The 26,247-nt window shown below is 38.3% G+C and overlaps 3 protein-coding genes across 3 annotated transcripts in view; 2 read left to right on the top strand and 1 right to left on the bottom strand.

Annotated features, from left to right (window-relative positions):
* Nucleotides 1–3: 3 nt before the first annotated feature.
* Nucleotides 4–8,090, bottom strand: dcaf17 (ddb1 and cul4 associated factor 17). Its single transcript, XM_053627010.1, is given in 16 exon segments — nt 4–284; nt 286–378; nt 469–624; nt 1,086–1,169; nt 1,335–1,422; nt 1,529–1,638; nt 3,521–3,663; nt 3,869–3,974; nt 4,128–4,235; nt 4,329–4,418; nt 4,525–4,603; nt 6,282–6,418; nt 6,528–6,618; nt 6,723–6,826; nt 6,978–7,095; nt 7,594–8,090. Coding segments are annotated over 16 exon segments (1,548 nt in total). The 5' UTR covers nt 7,599–8,090; the 3' UTR covers nt 4–248.
* Nucleotides 7,029–25,950, top strand: mettl8 (methyltransferase 8, methylcytidine). The gene is made up of 10 exons (XM_053627011.1): nt 7,029–7,115; nt 10,231–10,403; nt 10,605–10,696; nt 12,801–13,144; nt 13,225–13,274; nt 15,593–15,653; nt 17,968–18,107; nt 21,124–21,230; nt 23,690–23,755; nt 24,474–25,950. Exons 2-10 carry the CDS (start codon nt 10,258–10,260, stop codon nt 24,626–24,628), a joined length of 1,161 nt encoding a protein of 386 aa, XP_053482986.1. The 5' UTR covers nt 7,029–7,115; nt 10,231–10,257; the 3' UTR covers nt 24,629–25,950.
* Nucleotides 24,911–26,247, top strand: part of tlk1a (tousled-like kinase 1a) — a 29,008-nt gene continuing 27,671 nt past the window's right edge. The window contains exon 1 of the mRNA XM_053627006.1: nt 24,911–24,988. The gene's annotated coding sequence lies outside the window, so the exon portion shown is untranslated. The remainder of the gene's footprint in view (nt 24,989–26,247) is intronic.

The following is a 26,247-nucleotide window of genomic DNA, read 5'->3' as shown; positions in this document are numbered from 1 at the left end:
ACATCTGGTTTCTAAACAAACTTTATTATTAACGAACAGTTAACGGCAAATACAGTGACGTCACCGCGACTCAACTACTGCGTGACTTTTTAAAGTGACATCACCACAAACTTTACTTTTATTCGACACACTGAGTCTGTGGAAAATCCATGAAAGATTAAAAAAAACCCCAAAAGCCTAAGTAATATCGTAGTTGAAATATTTCTAGCTGGTCATTTGAATATACGAGCTGTGTGTTGTTTCCGATTTCACGTGTTCACAGGGTCATCAGTTCGTCCTTCGTTTTATCTTGTAAACATGGCAGCAGTAGCCGTTGTTCCTCTCTTGTTCAATGTGAATAATCGTGTCCCTGTCGAAGTAGACTTCATGACTGTAGGTCTGTAAGACAGAAAGGTACTTAGTTGTAAATAATACTCTGGGTAAGGGGTAGAGTGGCTGGGGGGTGTGAGAGTACTGTGTAATACCTACCACATCCCATGGTTCCTGAAGGGCAATTTTTTTCAGTAATGCTCCACTTTTATTGTGGTGGAGGCGAACACTGGCTTGTCCCGCATCTTCTGTGTGACTGACATCCACAATGGCTAGCAGGTCCAGCTCGTCTTCATATTTAACCATCTTAAATGTCTACAAACATCAACGCAAAAAATCCAACAACTACAATAATATTATTAATAATAATTTATATATATGAGGGGTTAGGGGGAAATCCTATATGTTTATAACCATATTTTAAAAGTTTTTTTTTTTGTAATTCTCTCAATATTCATTTTAAACCCGCACAATTATTCCACAAAGGTTAACTCCTGTATGGATTATTTAATTAAATCTGGACAACTGATAATGGCTGATGCACCTAAGGACCAAATCACCTTGTTATCTTGCTCAGGCCAACCCCCCTACCTAATCAATTCTTGCTGATAAAAACGACACACACTTTTCAACTGGAATTAAGAAGAATAAAGTACTTTTCCTGTCATCCATTCGGTTAGGGAAGAGTTCTTAAAATGACATTAGCTAGGAGGTTTCTTTCTTGCTTACATGTATACGTCAGGGCGTAAGGAGTGTGTTACTACATACTAACGTACCTCCTGCTCAGGATCATCTTCCAGCTGCTGAATTCTTTTCTTCACTGTTCGTCCAGAGGAGGTCACTGTCACTTGGGAGGAGGCCTGTAGTCAGATATGAACAACATTTATTTGAAAAGTCATTAACACTCATTGGAAAAAGTGGAATTTAAAGCTTCTATCACCACTGTGAGAAACTGTGATTTAGTTGATTACCACAAATTGCATGTAACAAAACAAATATAAACAAAACTTTTTAAACAGACGTACGCTATTTTCTCGGGATGCCATAATAGAGAAGTCACGGACCACCTCATACTCTGAATGAAATTCTTTTTCTGCTTTGATTTTCAGAACACTACAGAGAAAACATCACAATAAACCAGATTAACTACTAAATCCAGTTCTCTTCTTGTTGACTTTATTTATTAAGAATGTCCTCAAAAATGTATCGACAGCCTCACTTTATGGTACTGGGCCCAGCATGGATGATCCTGCCCGAGTCATCCGGGTGGAAGAAGATCCAATCTGCCTCCAGTGAGTCACACTTCATATCCTGCACACCATTCTTAGCCTTTTTAGGCGAATGCAGGTCAATAGAGTATCGACTTAGAAACTTAGCATACACTTGGTTAAGAATGCATATTTACAGTATAAGCTGTTTAAAAACAGTTTTCCAAAATGATCATAAAACACACCTGCTAAACACTGCTAGTCATGCTCCAAAGCCTATGAACTTTATTCTTACTCATGGTGCTGTAAAATGATGCTCAACCATTTTACATATTCAAGTATTCAAACACTTAAGTGTGTTAAAGTAACTCTCATTAGTGGGAATAAAAGATGAACCATGTACCAGAGTTTAAATGTCCAGCCATCTCCAGAATTATTGGCACCCTTTATAAAAATGAATAATGTGAGGATGCTGTATAGCTTTATTTATTGATTTATTTTTTAATATAAAATGTTTTTTTAATATAAAAGTAAGTAGTGCATTTTTTCTGCAAACCATTTGTTTCAAAATGATTAGCTCCACAACAATTAATATTTACTGAAGCACCAGTCTCTTCCTGTAAGTTTTGAGAAACTTGTAGGGCTATCTTTGATACTTGAACATTTTAACCTTCTCTATATTCTTAGTTTTGTGCATGTAAACCCTTTGACTTAGACAATGGGTTTTCAACAGGCTTTAAATCCAACGAATGAGAAAACGCTAATTATGAGTCCACCAGGTATTTGGGCTACAATATGTTTGTACATAGTAGCATTCATGATGGCGTCAATCTTCACATGAGCCTCCACATAAATGATCCACCACCATACAGTATGTTACAATGGGTTTAGGTACTTGTATGCAGTTTCCACTTTACAGCAGAAATACAGATGGAGTGCTTGGCCAAAAAGATCTCATTTAACTACAGCACATGATTAAAATTGTAGCTCCAATGATGCTTGAGGTTCAGGCTCTGCATTTTGTGGTTTGCTTCCAGGAAGAACCTCTTTCATACAGTCCTAAAACAGCTTGTTTTTATAGAGGTGACATTAAAAAAAAACCAAGAATCAACTAAATTAAGCAACTCCAAGTGTAAGTTGTGGGATGTTCTCTGCCCCCATACTGTCCTCCTCACCATGCTGGGGATCTGTTTGATTTTCTCCATGATAATGGACAAGAAATATATATGTGCACATGCTCATATTTGGTCAAAAATTAACAAGACCAAAGTTTCTGGAGACAGACCAACTAAAAAGCATCACATTTTTAATATTTTTTTATTTTAAATATTGTGTGGGGAGTCTATTACTTTGCAAAATATGTTTATAGTCAGAGGTTTAAGTAGGATTTCTGTAAATGGAAATGAAAGTAGTTTCTTCAACAGGTTAAGTTAAATTTAGATTCCTTTTCTTGGGGGGGCTTTACCAAATGTTCTCCCAAATTTGGCAGACACCCAGAAGACAGCTCTCCCTCATCACACAACACTACCAACCGGGGAGAGTGATGGCCAACACGTGTTTCCTCTGAGACACATGAAGCCAGCCAACCAATTTTTTTTCGAGCTGCTGATCATGTTGTGCCACAGGGCAGCATAAGGCATTCAGAGAAAAGCATAAACTGCCCTCTTCTGCATACATGAGTGCACAGATGCCCATGATTGGATAGTGTTGCTGTGAATGGAAAAGAGCATGGCCAATTTTCTCCACTGTCTCCGGTCCACGAATCGCTATAACACTGCTGGTATTCAAACTAGAATTAGGTTTACTTTATACAGTCTTTTTTGTGCATTTTTTTGAAGGTTGGCAATAACTCTGGACTTGACTCATCCTAATCACTGTTTCTATCAGCAATACTGATTTTCCCACAGTGTTTTTATAATATATAATGTGGATATATATTGTATATATATTGGATAGATAATTCTGGAAATTGATTCATTACTAATACACTGCATGTATATTACCAAGGCACCATCTCTGATTGAGCAGATGTGGTGTGTCCCTCTGTGTCTCTTATGGTTAGGTGTGTAGATGTAATGCCATGGGTGGCCTCCAATCTGGATCCCATTATCCAAGTATGACATCTCGAACAGTGCAGGAGGACACTCTGAAATGACGTATCTATTTTAACTAAATGGGCTACTGCTCATGGAGTAACACAACCACCAGCCTGCCCTATAAAAATGAGCAAATATCTTTGGTATGTCAAAAAAAGTAGGACACATTGTTTAAAATATTGTACAAGAATACGGTTTTCTCAGACATTATGCTACCACAGAGGCCTTAGGTGGTAATAGATAGTGATCACCAACCCTTAATGTGAATGTTGATTGGAATGCCGTAGGGAGTGTCTCCCACTATTCCCCTAGCACCATACAAATCACACTCCTGCCCCAGTACCAACTTCTTGGTCCTGAACTGGAACAAATATTTACAATAAGAATGCCATCCCAGTACGATAAGGCATGTAAAAATCTATTAAACTGTAAACAACTAGATGACTACAGCAAAAACTACAACATTTTAGTACATTTCCATTTTGTGACAATATCTTAATATAAAACACTTTACCTTTTTCACAATGTATTCAAAGCTGTAAAGCTTTACACATTTTGAGCTGTGTGACACAGCCAACACTCCTTGAGACAGGAGAACATCAACAACGGATTTACCAAAGACCTAAAAATGAAGCAAAATACTGCATCAATAAAATTCAAGACATACCTTTACTCACTGAAAAAAATTATGGTTATAAAATAAAATCTAGTTTGCTTTTTTGTTGATCTCCAGCAGTCCAATAACATCAAGAGGAAAGACTTTGAATATGGCTAAATGCATGAGGACGTTGTTCTCAACACCAGCCTTAGAGAGAGAGAGAGAGAGAGCGAGCAAGCATTTGTATATAAAAAAGCATCATATGCAGAATAAAAATCAAATTAATTTAAAGAAAATCTCTGAACTGTCTCACCTGTCGTGCTAGTGGTGTCTGTTTATGCTGAATTGTTTTGACATAAAATGTTTCCTGAGAGACATCCCATCCCAGCGATCTGTCAAGGTAGCGGCACATTAGCAGGCTTGGCGAGTAACAGAGTACATGTAACGGCGTTACGTAATCAGGATACAAAAAACGGGTAACCGTAATCCGTTATAGTTATGTAAAAAAAACAAAATAATCAGATTACAGGTACATTTTGTAAAAAAATGGAATACTATCAGGATTACATTTCTTCCATTTAAAACCAAAGAAATTAATCTTTTGACATAAAACAATATAGACAGTTGCTTGATTATAGTTCTGGTTCTCTCTCGCCAGTTGTGGCTCACATGAGCAACCTCCTGGTGCATGAGCAAATACATTTTGCACAAAGTTAATTTAGTAGAAATGAACACAAATTGTTCTCTGAAATGCTTTTGTGATGTAATATTATCCGCATCAGGGACATCTTTTATTTATTCATTTTATTAAAACAAATCCAAAAACCAAACATGCTTTTAAGCTCTAAATAAAAGTCTTTTAGATCATATTGCTTTTTTCTTGACTTTATTTACACACGTGACCTTGAAGTTATCCAAAGATAATCAGATTACTTTACTTTCATATTGTGATACTTGCATTACGTTACTGATGACATTTTTATGAAGTAATTTGTAACTGAAACGGAATACATTTTTAAAGTAACCCTCCCAACCCTGCAGATTAGTACTACTCAAACTATTGTTTCAAAAGCTGAAAGACACACACACACACACACACACACACACAAAAGCACAAAGAAAAGGTAATAAAAACTATTTCTGAAAAACAGTCACTTCACAACACCACAACTTGGCTAAAACACCCAAAACTCTTACTCAGTTCCTCATTACAGAACATATTTGCTGTTGTTCAGTCAAGTGCTTAAGTTTACACATCCTTATGATAAAATAAACAGGAGGGAAGACAAAGGAATGGGTTTTTTTTAAATGTATTTTACTAACAAGACAGTGTGGTAGATCACCATTTTCCATTTATTATCACAAGTAACCAAATGGTTAAACGCTATATGTTAATATTATTAGTGGAAAAGAAAATTATATCGGCTCAAGCACTTATATTTCATGAATGTTATATAAAGATCCCCTTGCATACCCACTCTTTGCCTTTATAACTGCTGACAAACTTTCATTTCACCCTTCTTCCAAAAATCTGTTCCAACCAGACATCATACACTTCCTTCTTCAGATGACTTCCTGCCTGTGGTTCTTTTCAAACATTTTTTTCTGTTTTAGATTCTTGTCTTGTTCCAGGGTTCTCCCAAATTTCATTCTTAACTTCTTTTCCATCTATCCATCCATTTTCTGTACCACTTATCCTACACATGGTTGAGGGGAGCCAGGAGCCTATTCCAGGGGACTCTGGCAACAAGACGGGGGACACCATGGACAGGGTGCCAACCCATCACAGGGCACAATCACACACTATGGACAATTTAGAGTGCTAATCAGCCTACAACATATGTCTTTGGACTGCGGGAGGAAACCGGAGTACCCGGAGGAAACCCCGGAAGCACAGGGAGAAAATGCAAACTCTGCACACACAAAGCAGAGGCGGGAATCGAAACACCAACCGCTGAGGTGCGAGGCAAACGTAATAACCACTAAGCCACAATAGATCTACATTTCGATTTAAAATAAACATGGACATGCAAACATTGCACTCAACTGTGGCTGATATTATAGGATTACCTGAACTTGAAATGAGATGAGAGGTAAACTCTGTGCAGTGTTTGTCCTGTATCGGCTGAGAGGTGATACAACCAGTTATTAGCTGTTAGGGCTAGAAGGCTGGGTTTCTGCTCCAAGGCCCATGGGAGCGCTTTATCCTGTAATAAACATAATAACAGCACATTGATCTGTGGTATCACATTATCCCTTATCATTAAGAATTGTGCTGTTTTCTAATTCTGTTTTGTTAGAATATGTAGGACTTACAATTGGACACTGGCACAATAAGGAATCCTCAATCTTCTCAGCTTTGGATCGCTTTGGCATCTCATACAACAGCTGTGGTTGAGGTGTTAGGCTGCAATTCATTAGGAACTTTTTTTCAGCATATAAAAGTAAATACGAGTAACTTTATTGCGATAATCGGTGACAGGAAAACTAGGACTAGCTAATGTACTCTACCTGGTGTAGGAGCACCTGTAATTCTCAAAATATATCCTTCCACTTTCATACGAGATGATGGATTTGGAGGATTTGGTCCACACCTTTGTAAATTCTGCACCGTCCTTGAAAAGCCATGCAAATTAATAACCAACACAACTGGCGGCAAAACTTTAAAGGTTTAGTTAAAGAAATACCTGGAGAATAATATTTTTGAGAATCTTGAGATTTCCTCCTAGTAATGTACCAAAGTCATGTGAGGTGACCCCTGCTGACCTGAAGCCTAGCAGCACGCAGGAGTTGTTTATTCGCGCTCTTCCCGATAGAGGGCGCGCGACACGAGACCGCTCCAAACACATGGAGGAGGATGTAGAGACCATTGACACTATTTAAACTGGAGAACAACGCACGCAGGTATGATGGCCAAACTTGTGCAAAATTAAATGATCTGTCTTAGTAACTCTGCAGCGTTCATATCCACTTTCGAGCTAAAGTAAGCTATTACTACCCTAGTAACTGCAATACAGCATGGCTGTCATTCCTAAGCTAACGTTAGCAGGCTAGCTATCTGTCTCACCTAAATGCTTATAAATTTGGATATCTAGTAAGCACAACCTGACTGGCACTGGTTTGGTTTTTGTCCAGATTTGAACATGCCTGCTATTCATTCGAGAAATAACTATTTGTTAAGGTATGAGTGCTAACAGATACATGCAAACGCTAACGTTATAGTTGTGTAGTTTACTTGTTTTTAGCAAACTAGCCAGCTAACGTTTCTTAGCTACTGTGTGCACGCGACCCAGTTTCTATGCATGTAGGATTATTCAGAATTCTACAACATCACTAAACGCTAAAGCAACTACTCCAGTCATGCACTCGGGATCAGTCTTACTCCATTCCGGAAAAAAGTCACGGCTTTTCCACAGCTTTTTCTTCCCTTCAGTGCGAAGAGCTGAAAGACCCGGATGAAAAATGGCGCACAAGTAAAGGGTCATCCCAGTTCAGTTCAAACCTGACAGTGCGCCCTGTTTACTATATAATGCATTATTTTAGGAGTTCTGTCATGTTTAGTCATCTCCGAAAGCAAAGTGGAGTATATCCAGTGAGCTCATGAAATCTTAATACAATATATTAGGTTCAAAAGATGTAGCAGGTACAGAATACCCATAATGCACTGTAATGTTTGTAGGGAATAGTGCATAGGGTACAATTTCAGGTGCAGGGTGAGGCTTTGGGCCTGTTTACACCTGGTCACTTCACTTCTCTGATCGGATAGTTATCTGATTTGTTAAAACGGTTCCATTTACACTTGGCCACATAATGCGTTTCAGCTAAACGGATATGAATCCGATCTTCTATTCCCGTGCAAAATGCAAATACACACTGACCTGAAATGGCAGCCACTGTTATTTTGCTCTATTTGGGTTTGTGAATGCAGTCGAAAAAGAAAATTACCGAAAAATTATGATCCTAAGCTTTATAGTTTTTTGGACTCAGATCTATTCAAATAACAAAGGACACAGCATGGCGGCATGCTGAATATACGAGAGCGTCGGCCAAAGCAGTAGACACCTGGACCCAGAAACAGTATTATCAGAAGCTCCTTACTTCACGATTTGACAAGCAGATGAACCGAAAGGGCCCGTTTACACCTGGTCACTTTGTGCGGTTTTCTCTCATCGGATCGCTATCCAATTGTGAAAAGACCAGGTGTAAGTGCCTTCCGAAACGCAATCGAGACGGGTTTAAATCCGACCGCTCAAACCACATCGGGAGGTGGTCTGGGACGCATTCCAGACGAAACCGGACAAGTCTAAATGCATCTGGTTGTTGAAACCACATACGTCAGTGCTTTTCTCCCCCCAAACGGAAGTACGTCATTCGCTTTAGCTGCTCCAGAAGCAAAAACAACTTATCAACCAGTATAGCCTGACGGAGATGAGTGTGCCTCCTCATTAAATTGCTTTGCAGCTGGCACAAAGATAATCGAAGGTCCGGCACCTCATTCGGAAACCGGATAGCCGGTCTTGTTCCGTAAAAGAAGCCAGCACTATATTTTCCCACCAGTGCTGACTCCTAGCTTTCATCCAGGTATCTCGCTGGGTTTTAAAGTTTAGTACTGCCGACACCAGTACTACAGTGAGTGTATTTTAGCACGTTTGGTAAATGCGCTTCATCTTCACACAATACTGTGGCTTTAAACCACATGACGTTCAAATAATTCAAACCATGCAACATCAACATTGCATCAACTGCAAATGTGTCATCTCAGACACACTTTGGCTGCAATTTCGTCCGTTCTCGTGTCTTCACCCTCTTCTACACTTGTTCCACGTCGGTGCGGGATACATTTTAATCCAACCAAATCAATAAAGCTGCCATATGATATGGTGGCATATGATGGCACTTGGCTATGCCTATTGGGCACTCGCAGGTGCTGTACCTCACTGGCTGACCCTCAACCTGCACCTATATTGAAAACAATTTAACTCTTAACCTGACATTTATAAAAGACATTGCCAGTGCTGTATTTATATTAGTCCAACGATACTTCTGTAGCTAGCCATGGGAAGGCAGATCATAATAGGTCAACTAACCTAACTTCACTATCCCTCCAAATCCTGGCTGGTACTCATTTAGTTTGTCATTTCTGTTTACATCCAAAGTTATAGCGGTCCTGTATGATGATGTTGTTTTTTTGTTGTTGTTGTTTTTTTTAAAAGAAATACTTCAGCCAGATCATAGCATGTCATCTTTAAATGTCGACTTTTGCTGTTCGCTTTTGGGATCTGAAGGAGCGTTTGGACCCAAAAATGAAGCCCATACTGAAGATTTTAAAGAGGAAAAATATATAGTAGTGTCATTTGTAGGATTTAATCAAACTAACATGACGGAAAACATTTGAAGCATTCATTATTGAATGTAATAACCAAGAAAATATTTTGCTCCTATGGTTCTTTGAGCTATATTATTAATTACTATAACTAAATAAATGGCTATGCATTCATACTGCATTTATTTATTCATCATTAGTAACTCATTAGTAACTGGTCATGGTTGTGGATCTGGAGCCTATCCCAGGATCAATGGGAATAGGAATTAATGGGATGCCAGGCCAGCACATGGCACTGTGCATGCATGCATTCACACCTAGGGGCAATTTAGAGTAGCCAATTTACCTAGTGGAGGAAACCCAAGCAGAAACAGGGAATATATACACAGAAACGGACTGTATCCTAAGCTCAGGAATGAACCGGGGCACTGGAGATGTGAGACAGCGACACTGCTGCACCACCGTGCTGCCCATAATACAACATTCTTAATAAATGTACAGATTTAGCATCTATAACTTGTATAACTATATGGTGATGTGCTTCATTTTGGAACATATGATTTATGCAGACAATATTCCATGGTGTTTAATGTATTGCAAAGGAATGTAATTATTTTGTTACTTAGTAATAAAATATGAAATTAAAATGATACACACTTTTACTGAGGTGTATGGCTGTTCACTGATACTTCACAGTTCTCCTCAACAATCGAAAGAGTGAAAATGAGGCGATTGCTGAAGATGACGGTGTTGGCTGTGAGCCGTGGTGTTGGACATTTTCCCTGCAGATGTCTCAGTAGTCGACCTCCTGCGCCACTCGGAGGCAGAATACTCACTGACCCTAAGGACATCTTCCAGCATAACATGTGGTATTTCTGTGTAGTAACATTGCATCTTTTTAATTTAGTCAAGGTCCATTATAATAATATTTACTATAGCAGAACTGGAGGACAAGAAAGTTTGTTGAAGTGTAGATTCAGCCCAGTTTATTCACATCGTAACCTTATTCATGACTAGAGGTAAAGCACTGATTTATTTAACAAGAGCAAGTTTCTGCTGCGGTGCTGTAGGGATCATGTTCAGTGGTCACCAGAGGAGATGGAAAAAGCTAGGCAAAAAGCAGAGGAGAACTCCAGAGAGCAGATTCCAATAGAAGAGCAAGGTAAGACAAATGTTTTAATTCAGTTTAGAACTATTGAATGCATATATAAACATACAGTGCATCCGGAAAGTATTCACAGCGCTTCACTTTTTCCACATTTTGTTATGTTACAGCCTTATTCCAAAATGGATTAAATTAATTATTTCCCTCAAAATTCTACAAACAATACCCCATAATGACAACATGAAAGAAGTTTGTTTGAAATTTTTGCAAATTTATTAAAAATAATAATAATAAAAAAAGCACCTGTACGTAAGTATTCACAGCCTTTGCCCAATACTTTGTTGAAGCACCTTTGGCACCAATTACAGCCTCAAGTCTTTTGGAGTATCATGCTACAAGCTTGGCACACCTATTTTTGGGCAGTTTCTCCCATTCTTCTTTGCAGGACCTCTCAAGCTCCATCAGGTTGGATGGGGAGCGTTGGTGCACGGCCATTTTCAGATCTCTCCAGAGATGTTCAATCGGGTTCAAGTCTGGTCTCTGGCTGGGCCACTCAAGGACATTCACAGAGTTGTCCTGTAGCCACTCCTTTGTTATCTTGGCTGTGTGCTTAGGGTCGTTGTCCTGTTGGAAGATGAACCGTCACCCCAGTCTGAGGTCCAGAGCGCTCTGGAGCAGGTTTTCATCAAGGATGTCTCTGTACATTGCTGCATTCATCTTTCCCTCGATCCTGACTAGTCTCCCAGTTCCTGCTGCTGAAAAACATCCCCACAGCATGATGCTTCCACCACCATGCTTCACTGTAGGGATGGTATTGGCCAGGTGATGAGTGGTGCCTGGTTTCCTCCAGACATGACGCTTGCCATTCAGGCCAAAGAGTTCAATCTTTGTTTCATCACACCAGAGAATTTTGTTTCTCATGGTATAAGAGTCCTTCAGATGCCTTTTGGCAAATGCCAGGCGAGCTGTGGCTTCCGTCTGGCCACTCTACCATACAGGTCTGATTGGTGGAGTGCTGCAGAGATGGTTGTTCTTCTGGAAGGTTTTCCTCTCTCCACAGAGAGACGCTGGAGCTCTGTCAGAGTGACCATCGGGTTTTTGGTCACCTCCCTGACTAAGGCCCTTCTCCCCCGATTCTTAGTTTGGCCGGGCAGCCAGCTCTAGGAACAGTCCTGGTGGTTCCAAACTTCTTCCATTTACGGATGATGGAGGCCACTGTGCTCATTGGGACCTTCAATGCTGCAGAAATGTTTCTGTACCCTTCCCCAGATCTGTGCCTCGATACAATCCTGTCTTGGAGGTCTCCAGACAATTCCTTGGACTTCATGGCTTAGTTTGTGCTCTGACATGCATTGTTAACTGTGGGACCTTATGTAGAAAGGTGTGTGCCTTTCCAAATCATGTCCGATCAACTGAATTTACCACAGGTGGACTCCAATCAAGTTGTAGAAACATCTCAAGGATGATCAGTGAAAACAGGATGCACCTGAGCTCAATTTTGAGTGTCATGGCAAAGGCTGTGAATACTTATGTACATGTGCTTTTTTTTGTTTTTTATTTTTAATATATTTGCAAAGATTTAAAACAAAAGTTCTTTCACATTGTCATTATAGGGTATTGTTTGTAGAATTTTGAGGAAAATAATGAATTTAATCCATTTTGGAATAAGGCTGTAACATAACCAAATGTGGAAACAGTGAAGTGCTGTGAATACTTTCTGGATGCACTGTATGACCAAAAGTTTGTAGGCACCTGACCATCACACCCATATATGCTTTGTTGAACATCCCGTTCCAGTTGTAGTCCCCCTTTGCTGTTATAATAACCTCCACTGTTCTGGGCAGGCTTTCCACTAGATTCTTGGGCGTGGTTGTGGGGATTTGTGTTCATTCAGCATTAGTGATGTCAGGCACTGATGTTGGGTGAGGAGTCCTGGGGTCTAGTAAGCGTTTCACTTCAGCCCAAAGTTATAATTCTACAGCATGCAAAAGTATACAAAATCCTATACCATTGTGTGCGTGTGGCAACAGTTTGGTGAAGAAGTACATATGGGTGTGATGGTCAGGTGTGCTCAAACCTTTTGGCCATATAGTGTATCTTGAAGATTGTAGTGTCATGGTTAAACAGTTTGTGCAGTTTAAGCCATTTGTATGCTTTCCAGTCAGGTATGACAGAGACGCTAACAAATATTGGGACCGATTTTATGAAATGCATCAAAACAAGTTCTTCAGAAATCGGCAGTGGCTTTTCTCTGAGTTTCCCGAGCTCTTGCCCCAGGGCTGTGACACAAGTCGTACCCCAGAAGGTCAGGAGGCTTCGGTGCCTGCATATCCTGAGTTAAGAGAAACTCAGCACAGCAGTATGGAAAGCCAGCAGGGAGACTCTCACATTCCCAACCGTGATGTACTGAGAGAGAAGCAGCAGCACACTGAATACCTTTCTGCAGTGCACTCTCAAGAAGCTGCTGCTTTCCCTGGACAACATGCTTCTTTCAGAATCCTGGAGGTTATTGACATTTCATACAGGCCTATTCTTATAGTCCGCTATGATCGACTTCTTTGTGACATGTTGTGTTTTTGCAACAGGTGGGCTGTGGTGCAGGCAACTGTGTATTCCCCATCATCAACACCATCAGGTTAGAAAAGCAGCCAATCCATTAATCTTAGTCTGAGATATTGTGAGCTTAAAGGGGTCATATTTTGCTTTTAAAAGTTCATTATTTAGTTTATTGGGTGCAATAGAATAGGTTAACATGCTTTAATGTTCAAAATGCATTACTTGTCGCATATTGTACATTATTGCAGTACCTCTATTCCTAGGCTGCCTGAAACGCTCAAGTTTCTCCAAAGCCCCTCATTCCGAAAAGCACAGAGTGCTCTGGTTGGTCAGCTGACCCGTTGCGTTGTGATTGGCCAAAAATCTCAAGCATGTGTCGGAAATGTAACACCCCTTGGGTCAGCCTCCAAGGCTTCTAAAGCAACTCTGAGCTCCTAAGCAACATGTTGTTGGTTTTACCGTGTCAGGTCGAGCCCGAGTCAGATTCGGTAAATGTGGATGATCAAGCGGAACCAACTTTGCAAACACAAGCAGAACGTTTCACAGCGTTAAGTTTTTATTTTGTAACTCTCTTACATTTCAGGTACGATGTAAATTCCGTTCTTAAGTGCAAAGCTATGCAATGTACACAGCTTTTGCGTGTACATAGGTACTCATGTGCTATATCTTTGGAAAGCTGCGATTCTTGTGACTCGATTGATATAAACTGTTTCAAGATACAATCACAACGGCAGCTACAATGAACGTCTCTGTCAGACCACCAACATACAAACAAACACTTACAATAATGTGGCAGCTTAGCAAACTTTAGCTAGCATGTTAGCAGAGGTCTACAACTGAGCCACAACACAAAACTCTGCATTTGAACAGTCAGTAGCAGATACTTCATAAAATAATCATACACACTTACAGGTTCTGATTCAGAAGCACAAGATTGTCCGAGCAAAGTGGGAATTGCTCCGCTTTTCAGGAGTATCCTTTGTGTATAGCCTGCCTTGTACTCTCCCAGGTTGAGGAAGCTGTCCTCTGTACAATGCTCTGTGCACAAGCAAACTTTTGGGTTGAACTGCTCAGGAACGGCGTTATAAATAAATAATAATTCCTAATTTCTCCTGTTTTCGGAAGGCTAAACAAAGGGCTTTTGCTTTGACACCGAAACACACAGTGTCTCCACGACATGGCACCAAACAATTCAGTGAAGCCTCACCTTCTTTCTTTGTGGCTGCCTTTGGGGGTGATTATGCCAATATTTCACATAGTGACATAGACGTTTGCGGAAGTAACATCTGGACTTTGAACAATGCGTTTTGGGCAGGTCTGGAGCAGTGATCTCTATTAGATATAATAAATCCCTTTGGGGGAGACTATGAGCTTTGCAGATCTTATACATGCACAAACAGATACATTACACACTAAAGGAAAACATTCAAAAGCATCATATGACTCCTTTAAAGGAAAGTGCGTTCAGGTCATTTATGCTTGATGGGGCTAAATAAATTACTTGTCAGATCTTCGTCTCAAATTGTGCACTGTGCCATTTTTTTCAACTAGTGAAAGAAAAAATGTTTCGGATCAAACACTAATGCTGTGCACTGAATAGCAAATTACTGTGCATTCATTTTAAAACACGAAATGTTTTATTCTTATTTGAGTAATTTTTTTTATGTAATTTAATCCATGATTTCTTTAAGATAAATGAAGCCAGCAACTGCTTCTTTTTGGACTTATGCATCATAGAGCAGTTTGAATTTCTTGGAGGAGGCACTAACTGCCCTCTTCTTGTATCCTCTTGTTATTTTACTACTTGTTCTTGTATATTTATCAAACTGAAGAAGAAAAGAGAATTAAGTTGAACAGTTTAATTAGGATAGAAGTTGGAACTATTATAATTTACACCAAATTTGGTTTAGTTCAGTTTAGTTAATTAAAAAGTATTTTTATGGGTAAAGTGTTGCTGTAATGGAGCTAAACATACAGAGTTTGAGTTTCACCTGCTAATATGGCTGATATTTCAAAACTGCCCTTCACATAGAGATAAGCACATAATACTGATGTTGACAAGTGTTGACTTGTCATTTTGCACCATTTTATTTTTGTATGTAAAGTGTATTTTTGGTCATCCTAGTCTGCTGAGCTCAAACAAAAAAATTATTATTATTTTTTAAAATAAAATTATAATAGCCCCTTGGTAACCCAGCTCAATCACTGTCAATCAGAAACCCGCAATATTAACAACAAGGATAAATTCTGAATGAAAAGATCATTTTGTCTTTTGAACATTTGCTAATTATTGGAAAACTGATTGAACTATTTTAATATAACACAATTTACTACGTTCATCCACTGACATCATATATTCTGATACGATATTCATGATTTTTTTTTTCTTTCGGCCAGGGGCAGTGATGCATTCCTGTATTGCTTTGACTTTTCTTCCAGAGCAATTCAACTTGTCAAGGTGAATAACTTAACATTTTCTTCATTTTCCCCTGGAATTACAACCTTACATTACAATAATGTGTTGATCAGATGTAAGCAGCAGACCTTATCAGTGAAATGAAAGTCATGAGTAAACTGTCATGCACTCAGGGAGAAAATGGTGGGTCTCCCCAGCCTTCATTTTGTCTTATTTCCAACCATTTTGCCGACAGCAGATCAGTCAAAATGGCTGCCAGGTGTGTGTGTGTGTGTGTGTGTGTGTGTATGTGTGTGTGTGTATGTGTGTGTGTGTGTGTGTGTGTGTGTGTGTGTGTGTGTGTGTGCGCGCCTATTGGCCTGGTGGATATTTGATGCTGTCAGAATGCAGAGGCTTTTATCAAATGGAGGCAGCAGGCTGGTAGCACAGTGAATGCATTAGACTGTGCACACAACCTAAGAGGAGACACTAACACACTCAACTGTAATGTATTTAAACAATAAATAAATAAATAATTTGTTAATGAGTAGAAGTTTGTGTTTAAAGCCAAAAGCAAAACTCAGTTTTCAAAAAATAATCCCAGTTCTGTCAAGCAAAGTGCTTGCTGTGTACAACGTTTTCCCTGATGTGAGTGTTTCCTAATCATTTCACTTCATATTACCATGTTTTCAAATTGTAGTAACATAACAATCCAGCTTACATTCAATTATAAATGGAAATACAAACCCCATTCTGAAAAAGTTGGGACAGTATGGAAAATGCTAATAAAAACAAAGAATGATTTGTAAATGTACTTTGACTTGTATTTAAACAAAAAACATGTAAAGACAAGTTATTTGATGTTTTACCTAATAAACTGCATAGTTTTTTTTTGGAAGATAAACATTTATTTTGAAATTGATGTTCCAAAAAAGTTGGGACAGGGGCAATTTAGGAGTAATAGCGATGTGACAAGTTGAAATAAGGTGGTGATGTGGAACAGGTGAGGCAATCGTCTAATCATAGCATATAAGGAGCCTACGAAAAAGGCCTAGTCCTTCAAGAGCAAGGATGGGTCGAGGCTCGCCAATCTGCCAGCAGATGCATCAGCAGATAATCTAAGACTTTGAGAACAACATTCCCCAAAGACAAATCGGTAGGATTTTGGGCATTTCACCTTCTACAGTGCACAATATATAATTAAAAGATTCAAGGAATCCGGTCAAATCTCGGTGCGTAAAGGGCAAGGCCGAAAACCACTTCTGAATGCGCGTGATCTCAGATGTCACTGTCTTAAAAACCGTCATGAGTCTGTAATGGAGATCCTGACATGGGCTCGGGAATACTTTGGTAAACCTTTTTCAGTCAACACCATTCGCCGCTGCATCCACAGATGCAAGTTAAGGCTTTACTATGCAAAGCAGAAGTCATACATCAACACTGTCCAGAAGCACCGCCGACTTCTCTGGGCTCGGTCTCATCTGAGATGGACAGTAGCACAGTGGAATCGTGTTTTGTGGTCTGACGAGTCAACATTTCAAATAGTTTTTGGAAAAACAGCCGTCATGTTCTCCGGGCCAAAGAGAAAAAGTACCATCCAAGCTGTTATCAGCGTCAGGTCCAAAATCCAGCATCTGTCGTGGCATTTGGGTGTGTCAGCGCCCATGGCATTGCCCCCCCCCCCCCCATTCAGTTTGCCTCGTTCTGCCTTTGGAAAACACTTTGTGCATAATACTTAAAAAATGCTGTATAAATAAACTTTTATTATTATTATTATTATTATCATTATTCAGTCCGTACAGGATTTCGCTGAGTTTTCTTGTGATTGTTGCAGACAGAAATGCTTGATTTTGCTGCATTTTTTTTTTTTAAATTTGCGATGTACCTTGCAGAGTTTTTTGTGCTTTTTTCTTTTCCGGAAAACTACTTCAATTGGTGAAATTGCAATTGCACTAAATAATTTTGCACGGTCTTTCACTGTGATTTTTGTTGGTAAATGAGACTTTAGCTGTACTTATGTTCATCGCATGTGAATCGAAGAAGGCTTTGGCTGAAGGTGCGTCGTGATTACATAACGTCTTGGCCTAAATCTGCGGAAAATCTGCAGTAATTCTGCAAAATTGAAAGCTCCTCTGAATATTGCGGTGTTTGCTTGATTTTGCGTTAATTTCTGTGGTCGCAAAATTGCAAAATCCTGGAGGGACTGATTATTATTATTATTTATTCATTCATTCATTCATTCATCCATCTTTAGTAACCACTTAATATGTGATATGTAATATGTATTCATAATATGGCTTTAGTATTCATATTCTCTAAAACCCTATTAGTTAGGTAGCTTATGTTTGTTTCTTCTTTTTTTTTGGTCATCATACAGGAGCATCCAGACTACGATCCTGCAGTATGCCATGCGTTTGTGCATGACATTTGTGATGATGTGTCCATGTTTCCCTTTCCTCATGAGAGTCTTGATGTTATTATTGTGGTCTTCGTGCTCTCCTCCATTCACCCTGAGAGGTATGGTGTCCGTGTATTTTTTATTTATTTTTTTTTACCAAGCACTGGCATTTTTGCTGATGCAGTTAGTTAACATGGGACAGGGGTACTAAAGACATGTTGTTGTAATCCAGGGAATATAAACACTACATTTAGTGGATTCATAAAGCATGTATAAAGTTTGATATGTGTAAATTGCAAACGTTTTATCTTTATAGTCTGTCACCCTGAGTTGTGGTTCTAATATTATCCTCATTAAATATAAACATTCCTCAGTCTTGTCCAGGCTCACTGTAAAGGTTTTAGACAGCCGACTCTACTGCTTGAGCAATGTACTGGAAAATCCTGACCAATGTGAATGTCAGTTTACATATTTTACCACAGCCCTTAAGTATTTATGATTTATTTCTAAGAGAATTAAGTGTAACCAGGCAGGCATTTAACAGGAAGCTCAGGCAGCCTGCTCTGTGTAACTGAATGTGATGGCTCTCCTCATGGCCCAAGCTGCTGTTGATTGCTGTACATCACTGCTGCACTGTGTCCAGGTCATGAAAGGAACAACCTTTTAGCTGTCTAAACAGCTGAGTCCTTAGCTGTGTTTAAATGCAGATTTAGGATTCTTCAGTAATCACTTAAACATAAACTAGTTATGCACATTAAAACATTTCTTTACTTTCCCCCTTTTTTGTATTTTTTTTTCTTCATAATAAAAACATTTTCTATGTGCATGATTCCCTAACCACAGAACACATTTTTTAAATAAAAATTGTCATTAGATTTAACTTTACATTTTATAGGATTATTTGTCATTAATTATTATTTGTTTGTGTTTTACCAACAGAAGCAACTCAAATACAAGATATTAATAATTTAAAAAACTTGATTAATAGTGGTTTGTCATTTCTACCTCTGTACCAAAATGACAGAATCATGGATTTTGTTAAAGTGACTAGGGCTGTGTCTAACGATTATTTTGATAATTGATTAATCTATCGATTATTTCTTTGACAGATTCTTATTATTGGTTGGATTAAAAGGCCAATTTTCATTTTCTGTATTTAAAAAAAAACAAAACACTTTTTTTTCACATTCTGCCTGATGTTGTCCTTCAAACATTGTGCAAATTGAAGCCTATGAAAAAGGTATTGAATGTATCTATGTGGGCTATGCTATACATTGTGTAAAGGATTTTTTTAATATTAACATTATATTTTGAAAACAAAAAAAACAACAACTGATTGTCCACAAGCTTTAAAGCAGAAGTTAAATCACTATATTAAAAATGCTAAAAAGACTGTTAACTCATCTGAACACAGTAACATGCTACTTTATTCTGTAAATGTACGACACTTCTTACATTTATATACAATTAAAACATTAATTGTAAAACTTTAAATATAGCATCAAACAACATTTGATCAAAATGAATATTTTAGTCAGAGTTATTGCACTTCCTTTCTATTGTGCGCTGTTTGATTGCCGCGCATGCGTGGACTTGAACTCATTCAGTGAAGTTTAACGGAGACTCACTCGCTGTCAGGACGAACCTTTTTATGAAATGGAAATACTGGCATGAATTTCTAACATTTACAGATAAGGATATAAAAGTGCTGAAGAAAACATGTCTGGAACACATTAAACAGCACACGCATCTGTCACAGCATCTGACACGACGAGCCATGTTAATACACTTACGAGTTTGTTTGAAGTGCACTTTTCCTGCAGCAGCTCACTCTGTGACCTCCGCTGTTTCTCAGATGGGTTTTATTCATAGAAATGTGTTTTTCACCATCGTGAATGCGGGGATTATCCACAGTGACGTCACAGACCCAACTAATCCATAACGAAATTCGTTGTCAATTATTTTAATTATCGATTTTTACTGATTAGTTCTCACAACCCTAAAAGTGACCACGTTTACATGCACATCAATATTCCAATATTAATCAGAATTTGACAATATTCTAAGTAGTACTGAGTCATGTCCATGCCGCAGCCCGATTGCCCGATTCATATTAAGACAATATTCCTTTTCCCCAAATTCTGATTCCCACCCCTGGAATATGTCTGTTTTAATCGGAAATTTGTTGCATGCAAACACCATATTCAGCAAATCCACTGAAAGATGTATGCACATGCTCAGTCTGCAATGAATTGTGGGTGCTAACAGATGCTTAGCTGTAGGCTAGGTATTTAGGAATGGCAACTCAGGGATACAAACACCCATGTATACAAAAATATTCTGATGCCTGTATGCATATAAACATCGCATAAGGAATATGGCTGCAATCTGAATATTATCCATTATTGATCCATTATTAAAATGATTATATTCATTGTTAAGATCATTAGCGTGTTTGCCTGGTCACTTGAGTTTAATCCAAACCTCTAAAACACACACAAAATAGACGTGTGATAATGTAAACTTGAATTTAATGACAAGTTTAATAAAAATGTGTTCAGTTTTCTTACAGCAGGTACAGTAGCATCCCAAATATTTGCCATTGGCTACTGATTTATGTAGATGTGAGGTCAGAGGTGCCATTAGTGATGCATTTTGGATTTTCAAACAGCCACATCTACTAGATATTGTTAATACCCAAAGTTGTTGTAGTCAGTGCTTCCTTTATGTAAATGAAAGGTATCTGATATTAGAAATATGCAATCTGATAAATGTAGTTATATCGGTATGAGGCTTATTCCCTTCCTGACCACTATCCCATCTGATAAAGGCATATTTGGCTGTTTGTATGATTACTTCATGTAAGGTAGCATTTACAGGCTTTAAATCCTGGCTTGTGTCACTGCCATTGTGAAATTTCTTTTGATTTTGTATGTTTGAGAAGCTGCATGAGTTGTCAGTGAAAACTTTGTGGAATTCCTCTTCAGTCAGGAGGTCTGATATAACAGAGTTGTGGGTCTTCATAAATGAATTGTTTTCTGATTTTCTGAATGAATTAAAATCAGGAAGAAGAACATTGATGTTATCTATCTACCTAATGAGTGGATATGTTTATTGCTGTTTCTGGCCCAACAGGATGCAAAGAGTGCTTAATAGCCTGGCAGGTTACCTGAAGCATGGCGGAATCATCCTGTTCAGAGATTATGGCAGATATGATCTGTCTCAGCTGCGATTCAAAAAAGGTATTTTATGAAGGTATTTTTAGTCAAGGTGTAGAGTCTGAGGCACAAATTTATGCTCTTGAATGTGCAATCATTATTGTTAAAATAAAGCCTATTAAGCAAATGTTTAAAAGAGAAATCATTTACAGTAGGTTATGGTATGTTTGTCCACTATGTTCCATTTGAAAAATGTGACTGGTCTTTGTATGATGGAGTAGTACATCAAATTTTGGAGTTTATACTGCAGATCCTGTGGTTGGACTACACCTTGAAACATCATGTGACTCCCTTTCTGTTATGGCATGGAAGAAAACAAATGAAAGGAGAAACAAATGATGGAATCCACACCCTGTACACACATGTGAAAACATACAAATATACTCGGAGAATATTATGTGTTATACCCACACTGGTATTTTAACCTTCTCTTATATAGAGAGGAAAATTGACATCGTACACTCTTCCATGTAACTGAAATACTCTATCTATCCAACTTTATTGAAGGCATGAGTTTAAATCCATAATGTTTTCCTGGTTTATCTATAACCCCAATTCCAAAAAAGTTGGGACAGTATGGAAAATGCTAATAAAAAACAAAGCGGAATGATTTGTAAATGTACTTTGCATAGTTCAACTGCATAGTTTTTTTTGAAGATAAATGTTTATTTTGAAATTGATGCATGCAACACGTTCCAAAAAAGTTGGGACAGGGGCAGATTAGGACTAATAGCAATGTGACAGGTGATGTATTTGTCTAATTATAATCACATTATAAAGAGCCTCCAAAAAAGGCCTAGTCCTTCAAGATCAAGGATGGGTCGAAGCTCACCAATCTGCCAACAGGTGCATCAGCAAATAATCCAACACTTTGAGAACAACATTCCCCAAAGACAGATCGGTAGGTTTTTGGGCATTTCACCTTCTACATTGCACAGTATAATTAAAATATTCAAGGAATCCGGTCAAATCTCGGTGCGTAAATGCCAAGGCCGAAAACTACTTCTGAATATGTGTGATCTCCGATCCCTCAGACGTCACTGTTTTAAAAACCGTCATGAGTCTATAATGGATATCCTGACATGGGCTCGGGAATACTTTGGTAAACGTTTGACAAAACAGCCATCGTGTTCTCTGGACCAAAGAGGAAAAGGATTATCCAAGCTGTTATCAGCGTCAGGTCCAAAAGCCAGTATCTGTCATGGTATGGGGGTGTGCCAGTGCCCGTGGCACATCTGTGAGGGAACCATTAATGCTGAAAGATATGTACACATTTTGGAGCAGCATATGCTGCCATCCAGAGCAGGACAACACCAAACCACATTTTGCCTGGATTACAAGCGCAAGGTTGCGTAAGCAGTGCTAGCGTGGCCTGCCTGCAGTCCTGACCTGTCTCCGATTGAGAATGTGTGGTGCATTATGAAGCGCAAAATAAGGCAACAAAGGCTCCGTACAGTTGCGCAGCTGAAGAAATGCATAATGGATGAATGGTGGAAAATTCCGCTTGCTAAACTTAACCAACTGGTGTGTTCAGCACCCAAGTGCTTAATAAGTGTTATTAAAAGAAAAGGTGCTGTTACACACTGGAAAACCGCCGACTGTCCCAACTTTTTTGGAGTGTGTTGCAGTCATCAGATTTTAAATGAGTGTATATTTTCAAAAATGAATTAAATTCACAAAGTAAAACATCAAATAATGTGTTAATAATGTGTTTTCAATATAGTACAGGGTGAATTAATTTTCAAATGACTCTTTTTGTTTGTTTTTTGCATTTTCCATAGTGTCCCAACTTTTTCGGAATTGGGGTTGTATATATTAAAAGGAATAAAACAGCAAAGACGTGCTGTTATAGGAGCTTAATCAACAACCACTCTGAAGATGATTATTTTCTTATATTTTCCTGAAGTGTTTGATTCCTCTTAAACCACAAAGATTAATATTATTTATTTTATTAATTAATTTTATTAACATATTGTTTCACAGTTTAATTACATTTGTTGTGGAACGTCCATGAAACAAGTTAGTTCCTGTTAAACAGTTGCTCCCTCACTTATCATGTTACTGAGAGCCTAGAAAGCACAAGCAAGTTGTCTGTCCTGAAGGTTCCTCCGTAGTGGAAAAACAACTGAATGTTACAAAGTGCTGACACTTGAGACTGCTTACATAACTGTTAAATAAATGTCTCCTAATCGAAAGCATCACCGTATCAACATACGTTTTTCTTTGTTAAATAACAACACATTTTAATCAGTTTATTATCAGCCTGGGACTATGTGGAGTATCCACCATAATTACTCTAGAAACCATATCGTATTAGAATCAGTGCATTAATATAAACTTGATTTATTTATGGCAGTACTGTCAGAGCTGCTTTTATAGAAGATTAATCCTCAAGCATTGTGGATTAATCCAGAATTCTAGCTTAGTTTATTCTTACCTTGTCCATGGATAACACTTACATCTATGATATCCTGCTTTTGCAGGGCAGTGTTTGTCTGAAAATTTCTACACACGACAAGATGGAACCTGTGTATATTTTTTTATGAAAGGTAACTTTTTGATACAATGTTCCTGCTCTGAAATTTTAAGGCTACGCCCACACTAATCCGGATAATTATTATTTTTTTTTTAAACATCTTTAAAAAAAACAACTTTTCCTCTACGTTTTGGCCTTCCGTCCACACTGAGACGACGCATTTACGTCCAGCGAAAATGGAGCTCTTTGAAAACACTGTCCCAACTGCATACAGTTTCTGCATTGTAGTGTGGACTGAGAAAACGAAGATATTGAAAAACTATTATGTATTTTGTACCCATTCAACTCGAAACAAACAAGATGGTGGAGGATGTTGTACTGCAGTTGTTATGCCTGCTATCCTGTTTGATAGTGTTGTTAAAGATTAATGTCACTTTGCACAACCTTCAGATTGCATTTTTAAATAAATGCCTGAAGGAAATGATGCAGGCCAAAGCTTCTTACGTATTTACGCAAGCACAGTATAGGGATGTAAGAGTTTTCAGACATTTCAGTGTGGACAAGCAATATTTGGAAAATGTTTGAAAATGCCAGTGAAGACAGAGGGCATTTTAAAATGAAAATGCAGTTTTCAGATCTATCCAGATTAATGTGGATGTAGCATCTATCTATCTATCTATCTATCTATCTATCTATCTATCTCATCGTGGTATTCATGTTATTTCCTCATGAAGATTTGAAATTCTGACTGCTTATGTGTACAGAAGGATGATGCCTTTGCTGTTTTGTAGATGAGGTCCATAGGTTGTTCACTAATGCCAGTTTGGAGGAGGTTCAGAACCTGGAAGACAGGAGACTTCAGGTGAACCGAGGAAAGAAAGTGGTGATGCATAGAGTGTGGATGCAGAGCAAGTATCGAAAACCTTCCAGAGTACCGATATCCTAGACCTCTCAACACAAGGAAGTTGACCACTGGGATCGCTTATATGGAAGCATATAAGCATTTATGGACATAAAATGGCTATGATAAATACAGATATGGTTTTAGTGGTTTGTCTGTGAATTAATTTCTGTCTGTCAGTGTAAAAGGGGGTATTAAGTGAAGAACTGACCACAAGATGGAAAGAACTGAGAGAAGTCAATACAAGGAATCATTTAACTTATTTTTCAAAGTAGATACTGTATTTTGCCAAAGACATGATTGTTATTTTACTAATGTGTTATTTTATTTATGTGAACAAAGACAATGATGACAACCATCACACAACACTACCAAATTAATATCAACTTTCAAGACAAGCACCAGGTATGTGCTGTCTTAATGGCGGTTATTGAAGCTTTGAATGCCTTTTTGCATCCTGTTGAGATGCAGTGCTATGGACTGTTTAGTGAAAAATCTGCTTGCAGCCATAAAGTATTGCAGTCATAAAGCATTTACAATAATTGGTGACAGTGATGCCAAAGGTGTTTAGAAAACCTCTTGCAAGGAAACCTCAAGCTTCAGTAGAACAGGTATTGAATAGATATTATTCAGTCATCAGAATGTGATATTAAGTCATCAGAATTGTATATTTATATTTCTAATAATTTTATACTTCTTCCTGGTCTGATGTGTCAAGTTTTTATTGATGTATTTTTTTGCAAACAATAATGAGAAGAAAGGTTTTTAATGCAAGTCTTGGGGACCCTCTGTCCTGCAGAGTTTGAATGTTTCCCCCAACTGCCAACTCAGTGGATTCCAGCTAATCAGCTAATTATCAAGCTCTTCATGAGTCAGATGGCAGTAAGGAAAACTTCAGAACTCAGCACGACAATGTGTCCTCAGGACTGGAGTTAAGAATCTTGTGAATCTTTTTTTTTAGGTGACTGTCTGTGGGGTTTTGCATTTTGAACATTATTAGTGACTTGGTGGAAGGCTGGAACCTCTTTGTTGTTTTGAAAATTTACAGTCAACAATTGTGGATATGTTAAGCAAACCCAAATATATAAATATCTATTCGTTGCACATTTCTTATTCTAGAAGGCCTGTATGTTTTTGTGCTGTTTATTGCTGCATTTCATCTAGTCAAGCTTTAATTACATAACCTAGAGAATTTTGGTAATTATGTTAAACTCTGTTATTGTGTAACATTTACTGAATTTTTGTGGCTAACACAGTGGCTACTGTTATTAGAGCTGACAGTCCATCTTTTTATCTCCTATGAACAGCTACTTTTGATCTCTCGTTCACATTCAAACCTATGTAATAATTAAATGACGCATTACGAACAGGATTAATCATTTTAGAACAGAGTTCTCAATTTATCTGTTCAATACTATGGATGCTGGATTAAATTCAGTTTTAGTCATCTCAGATTAGGGATGCACTGATTTTGGATCTTTTTGGAAACTTGCTGGTGCTGCAGGTAGTGTTTCTGCCTTATAACTTCAGGATCCATGTTCAATCCTGAAATCCAGTTAACGTCTCTGCCGAGTTTCACGTGTTCTCCCTGTGTCTATGTGAGTTCTCCAGGTTACTCCTAGCTTGCAAAAACATGAGCCTACTTTAAATGGCCCTATCTGTGA

This window comes from Ictalurus furcatus, chromosome 6 (genome assembly GCF_023375685.1).
Source record: "Ictalurus furcatus strain D&B chromosome 6, Billie_1.0, whole genome shotgun sequence".
Lineage (NCBI taxonomy): Eukaryota > Metazoa > Chordata > Actinopteri > Siluriformes > Ictaluridae > Ictalurus > Ictalurus furcatus.
This window is presented reverse-complemented; position numbering and strand designations above follow the sequence as displayed.